General features: G+C 32.3%; 1 protein-coding gene across 1 annotated transcript; it reads right to left on the reverse strand.

Moving 5' to 3' along the window:
• Nucleotides 1-2,862: 2,862 nt before the first annotated feature.
• LOC123220553 (amino acid transporter AVT1H-like) lies at nucleotides 2,863-6,152 on the reverse strand. Its single transcript, XM_044642807.1, has 3 exons — nucleotides 5,831-6,152; nucleotides 5,127-5,734; nucleotides 2,863-3,630 (listed from the first exon to the last, which is right to left on the reverse strand). Exons 1-3 carry the CDS (start codon nucleotides 6,063-6,065, stop codon nucleotides 3,085-3,087), a joined length of 1,389 nt encoding a protein of 462 aa, XP_044498742.1. The 5' UTR covers nucleotides 6,066-6,152; the 3' UTR covers nucleotides 2,863-3,084.
• Nucleotides 6,153-6,817: the final 665 nt, after the last annotated feature.

Here is a 6,817-nt window from a genome sequence, read left to right on the forward strand (position 1 = left end):
TAAAGATGTTAGTGTGTTTTGGTGTTGATTTAAGGTGAGTTTGGTGATTAAAGAAGGAAGACAAAAAGAAGGAAGACAAAAAGAAGGGAGACAAAAAGAAGGGAGCCAATTTAGCAAAGATTGACTTGAAATAAGGTAAGGGGTGTTATCCTTGGTATATTTCATATTTTATATTTTTGGTTCCTTGGTTCTATGTTATAAATGATGATTTTGAAGTTGACAAATGTTTTTTTGTCATTTGGAGTATCTATGTGTGTTAATTTGTTCATGGCAGAGAGTTGGGCGATCTTTACCGTTTTGTCACTGATTTCGTCCTACGTTTTGACTACTTTATCGGATGAATTATGAGTGCTATTATAGCTTGTTGGAAAGCTCTTTGAATCCTCTTTTCAAAATATATAGTTTGTATGAATTAGAGACTATTTGGACTATTAAATTGTATAAACAAAAAGACTGTCTTACCAAATAAATAGTAAATACAGTTTTTGCTACTAATTTCGTCCCACGTTTTGACTATCTTATCTGATGAATCATGAGTACTATTATAGCTTTTTGGAAAGCTCTTTGAATCCTCTTTTCAATGATATATAACTTGTATGAATTAGAGAGCGTTTGGACTATTAAATATTGTATGAACTAAAAAGATTGTTTTACCCAAATAAATAAGAAATACAGGTTTTTACCAATGAATTCATCCCAGGTTTTGACTGACTTATTGGATGAATCATGAGGGCTATTATGACTTGTTGAAAAGCTTTTTGAATCCTCTTTTCAACGATATATAGCTTGTATAAATTAGAGATCGTTTGGGCTGTTAAATTGCAGGAATAAAAAAACTGTCCTGCTAAATGAACAGTCTCATAAACAGTATTTCACAATTTTTGGAAAGAAAAGGAAGAGAAAAAGGAAAGGAAGAAAGAAAGAAAGAAAGAAATGAGAGAAAAAATAAAAGAAGAAGAAAAGAAAGAAAAACAAGAAATAAATTTGGGGCTCAAGATTCAAGGGTCATCCCAAGAGTATGATCTGGTAAGTTATGAATAGTTTTATATGGAAGCAAGATTAGTAAGATATAAGACACACATGCTTGCTATGAACTATGAGGGGCCACTTTATACTACACCGCCTATAGTAGGACACCTTTGTAGTAGGATATAGACCTATAGTAGAGTCTGCTCGTAGTAAAACATGCTCATAGTAGAGCATAATTCAGATTAAAAAATGATGTAGTAAGAGAAAGGAAGAGAATTCGAGTTTAGAAAAGTATCAAATCTCTGTAGTCAACTTCCAAAAAGTATCAAATAGACACTAGATAGGACAAAGTATGACCTAAATAGTAAAGAATGAACTAAATTATCTCATCGATTTCTTATGGAGGTTATGATGTGAGATTAAGTCTTGAGAGTGAGTTAGAACAAGAAAGGAGATAGTTTACTTAATTCTTTCCCCTTACTAAGTGTTATTATCTCTCACTTCCCTTTCTTTCATGATTGCAGGTACGAGTGATCGAGGTAGCTATGAGGTAAGGTCAGGTCAGCGAAAATAGACCCAGGCTGGGGTTGGTTACCTATGGTTTTTGTTACATACAGATGATACTGTTGATTTTTGGCCCTATTCAGATAGTTGCATAATTGTATCTAGGGGCATGTATATGATTACTCTATGATCTTAGATGTTTCAGATGAGTTTTCATATAAAATATATATATCTTTTGTTTGCTTTCAGATTTTCAATTTTCTTAGAATAACTTCTAAACACTTTTAGTGATGCGTTCATTCTAAAGTATTTAAAAAAAAATAAACGTTCTGGATATTAATTCATAACATTTCTCCTTCGGTGGGTAGTACTTCTAGGGAGGAATGTTATATCTTTTATCCCCTAAATTCAGTCAATGACAAAATAATGGTTTTTATCCCCTAAATTCAATCTATGACAAAATGATGGTTTGATTACTATCCCCTAAAACCAATGCTTGATAGTCAATGACTTTTGATACCCTCCATAGGAGTATCAAACATATAATAAGACCAACAGTGAAATGTCTTTTTTTTAATCCTAGTGGATATTTCATACCTTCCTTTTGGGGTATTGAAATACCACAATATGAAAATTACAAACACCTTATATAATCCTATAAGGTGTCCAATTTACCCTAACTGGAGAGTTTGTCTTCAACCTTCAGGTACAAAAATTGATCAATGCCTCTAATACTTTTTGATAGGCAGTCACAAGTTTCATCAAAAACATTTAAACCTTTCAATATTTGGAATCTCCATCTAAGAAATAATCTAAACAACCAGCATGAGTCACCTATTTACATCAATGTTATTTGATTAAGTAGAGATTATAGTTATGAAGAATGGGATTAAACAAAGTTTTCTAAAGAGTTGAAGAATTAAGTTATTGTGAGAGGGGACACTTATCCAAAAAATGTGTTATATGGCTAATTTATGTTATACTTAAAATGCCTAGTTCTCAATTTTCTTTGGGCCAAATAATCAAATTTCGCTAAAATATATGTATTCGAAGTTTAAAAATTTTCAAAAAAAAAAGTGAACAAAATTATCCATTCTTTGATATAGTTAAGTTCTGAAGTATGATATTTTAACTAACATCCCTTCAATATTTATCAAAGGGGATGTTGTTAATATTATAAGTTATTAAATATTACCAAATTGCTTTTCAACCATTTCTTTCAACACCTAAAACTCAACAGTAGGATAATTTATGTTATTTCAGAACCTCAAGAAAATTATTGTTATTTTATCATACATTAGGGGGAATTAAAGTTATTAATCGACACGTTGAAAATTGGGACTCCATCTAATATAAGTATATAGCATGGTTATTGAGTATAATCAAAACTTGCACAAGTAATGGTAAATCAATTTATCAAGTATATGCCATATTACAACCAACATTTACATAAAAGACTTCTCTTGAAGCATATTATCTTGACTGCCTTTTATTTTCTTTCATAACAGTTGCATAGAAAACTTGTAGACAACAAAAACTATAATATATCTTCATCATCAATCAAACTCCTACATATGATTCTTCCGGCAATATGTAATTCAATGATTATCATTATCCTGTCCCGTGAATTGATCTCTGTAGATTTTGTATAAGTGACTTTGAAGAGACAATTGTTCCCAATACCCCAAGAACAGAACCAAATGTGATTAGGGTAACGTTTAGTAGTATAAAGGGTTTAGATAATTGAGCCCAACAGATCTTTGTGTAAAAGGCACAAGGCATAATGATACAAATACAATTGCTAACAAGAGAGCCAGTAAGGCTAAGGACGTGTTCAAAATATGGCACTGAAAGAGCGAGGGTTAATATCACTAGAAGTAAAAAAGAACCAACAGTTCCCCTTATGATCATTTTGGTCTTGGAGGAGAATGAAACAAGGAGATGGTGCTCTAGTTGAATGGCAAATGGTGCAAATTCAAGGGCATATTTGGTCATTGGTGTCAACACAGTTGCCCATAAAGCTATTTTAGTGACGATTAGATGGGGTGGCATGCTGAGAGTGATTTGAGAACTCACTTCAGGGCCGAACAATTTTGCACCCATGAAGGCTAGTGCTGTGTAAAGGCATGTCACTAACGCAAAACTTACAACTGAAACCTGAAAATAAAAATTCAAAAGAAACGAGTTAATTATATGTACACAAATTTATAGCTATACTAATTAATATTAATTTATAACTTACAGTGGTTGGTTCTGACTATATAAATTATTTCACTAAAACCAGATAATATACTTCATATATATCTAATGTAAACTTCATAAATAGAAGATAACAAAGGGACAGTAAAAGTGAACTGGAATCTGTCTCTTGATTGGGAGAGTGAAAAATATTATATATAGTAAAACCAACTATTAAATAAAGTTTTAGAATAGGCCAAAAGACTTATTCCCACCCAAGGTTTAGTGTATAGTCAAACTCCACCTACTAACTTTTAAAAACCTAAATACCTACACGTTATTCATTTTCCTTTAAAATTCTCAGTTATGGTTAAAAGTAAAATACATCATTTATTAAAAAAATCTAAAATTTTATCTCTTTTCTCACCTTAGTTTTGAAAACTGACAATTGCACTCCTCGCCTTATTTTTTTTAAGTTTGAAAAATGACATTTTCCCCCTCTAGGGTTTCATAATTTTCAAAAATAACATCCATCTCCACCATGAAAACCACACTAAAATTAACCTAGAAATCTGGGTGCACAACTTAGGGTTTTGCTTGGATGATTCATCTTTAATTTAACAAATTGACACTCTTTCCTACTTCTATTCAATGAAGTGGAGGAAGTATATGGTTGCGCTGTCATCGACCACCAAAGGAAAGGTCGATGACAGCAAGAAATCGATTGAAATTGAGTGAATCTTTTGCTCGATTTTCATCAAAATCAATTGAATCTTTTGTCGATTGTGGCTCATTACGACATGGTTTTCATGCTGAAGACCACCGGAGAGGGAGAGACTAACACAACGGATTAGATCTTGGGGGGAGAGGCGACTGAAGATAGATGGATGTGACATAGGAAGAAAGATAGTAAACTGAAAAGTGCATGGGGATGAAAGAAATTTCAATAAATTTGGGGGATGGTTGGAAAAGAAGATTTTGAAAATTATGAAATCAAGAGTTGGGGGGGATGCATTTTTCAAACTTAAAAAATATGAGATTAGGGGTGTAATTATTAGTTTTCAAAATTAAAATAAGAAAAAAAATGAAATTTTAGATTTTTTATAAAATGACGTTTTTACCCTTAACTTTAACAGATAATTTTAATAAAAAATGGATAACAGGTGAGTTTCTAGGTTTTAAAAAATTAGTGGATGAGAATTTGGATATACACTATACTTGGGTGAGGATAAGTCTTTTGGCCTTTAGAATACCAAAGACGTGTGGGATACTGGTTTACTAAATGGGTCTAAGGGCAAAGTCTATATATGTCACAAAATAATCAATTTTGGATTATTGTACAGGTCATAAATTAAATAGAAGAAAATTTATGAAGAAAATATCCTGACACATTTTTTGTGAGACACGTAAATTCCAAATCATGTGTCAAGTCATGTGTATCCAAAATATTAAAAAAAAAAAAATTGCGAAATTACCTTGGTAAACTTGGATGGATCCTCCATGGCTTTGTACAAGTCGGGGAAAACAATATGGCCAGCGTAACTAAAAATGTAAAGGCCAGAAATGGAAGGAATTTTATCAAGTTGTAGCACTGGAATTGTATGGTTTGCTTTAACACCTCCAAAGATGGCGGTGCATGCCACCAATATAAAAATAAGAAGTGACATGAGAATACCGCCAGATGAAAGGAAAGATATAGAAGATAAATCTCTCAGCCACAAACTAGGTAATGCTATTAAAACGGCAATCACGGTAAGCATCTGAGATGTAGATAATCTACCCCATGATAAGTTTAATTTTGTTCCAAAAAAGACTGTAATTAAGTTGTCATGGAGAGAAATAGTGTAAGAAACAAGGGCCATGAAAATTTCCAAGTAGATGAAAGTTGCAGTAATAACTCTTCCTTTTTTACCGAATGCATTTTGTCCAATGTCAACATAGCTTCTTGACTTTGGATTTTTGTCAAGACATTTTCCGAGGAGATGAGCACTATAAGAACATATGACACCAAGTCCAATCAACAAGAATGCAGATGTCCATCCACCATTTTCTAAAGCATATGGAGTGGATAACTGCCCAAGACCTGAAATATTAATGCATGGGATACATATGTTATCAATTTTGAGCTTTTTATATGTAGCAAATTAATAAGATAAAATGAAGAAGTGAAAATGTTTACCTATGAGCATTCCAGTCATATTGAGGACCGCATGAAGAAAGGAACTATTAGGCTCGGCAGTCTTCTTTTCCTCAGCAGTAGGGATTCCTTTACAAACTTCAATATCGCAAGTCACTTGTTGTGCAGCCAAGTTCGCCCCATGCACCGTCTCACTCGCAACTTGAATTCCATTAGAGAGACAAACTCCATTACAGCAACTTAAATTGCCAATGAATTTCCATATTTTTCCCCACATGCTTTTTAGCAAGTTCTTGGGACAATAGAATTATAAAACTTGTCGGTATAGCTTAGTAATAAACAAGTGAAAGTGTATGTGTATTTATAGCGAGCATAAGAAAATCAAAGGGGAGATTCTTCAATTTCTAATGGGTATATTTATGACAGAAGCAAAACGCATTACGTAATACTATCTACCAATTGCAAGTATCTTTGTAGATGCCCATGTGAAAGATGGACAGACATATTTAATGCACCAAGGAATGTCAATTTTATGCACCAACTAAGAGACAAATCAATTATTGCCAGAAGAGAGTTGGCAAATGGAACTAGATTTTTATTCCCCGCAAATGTATATTCATTTACCAAAACAGTAATGGAACAAAATTTGGCTATCATTTTCAATGAATCCCTCCCTAGTTGTATGTAAATATTTTTTATTTTTTTTTTCAGATAAGCATACAATTCATGTTCCACTTGAAAATAGATAATCAGTTTGGCTAGCTAGTTGCATCTCTACATGCACTAATTAAAAATAATAATAATGTTTTTATCCTTCCCTTGTTTTAGGGGTTTTGCTTTTAAGCTTCAAGTCTGTTTGAGATTTTAGAAATAACAAAAAACTCTCTATTATTTATATAATCATTGAGCTTTTTTTAATAATCTAATAATTTATTATTGAAATGATAAGTAACAAGAATTTAGGCTAGCCACAGAAATAGTAGAAGATAATAGTGAAGTTAGGTTGCTTTTTGTGCATATGTTTGTCGT

The sequence above is a fragment of the Mangifera indica genome, chromosome 7 (assembly GCF_011075055.1).
Source record: "Mangifera indica cultivar Alphonso chromosome 7, CATAS_Mindica_2.1, whole genome shotgun sequence".
NCBI classification, from domain to species: Eukaryota; Viridiplantae; Streptophyta; class Magnoliopsida; order Sapindales; family Anacardiaceae; genus Mangifera; species Mangifera indica.

Excerpts from the sequence above, each read along its gene's own strand:
- LOC123220553 (XM_044642807.1), bottom strand. The coding sequence starts at position 6,065 with ATGTGGGGAAAAATATGGAAATTCATTGGCAATTTAAGTTGCTGTAAT. Across the intron at positions 5,735-5,830 it reads TATGACTGGAATGCTCATAG|GTCTTGGGCAGTTATCCACT; the intron begins GTAAACATTTTC and ends TTAATATTTCAG. Across the intron at positions 3,631-5,126 it reads ATCCATCCAAGTTTACCAAG|GTTTCAGTTGTAAGTTTTGC; the intron begins GTAATTTCGCAA and ends TTTTATTTTCAG.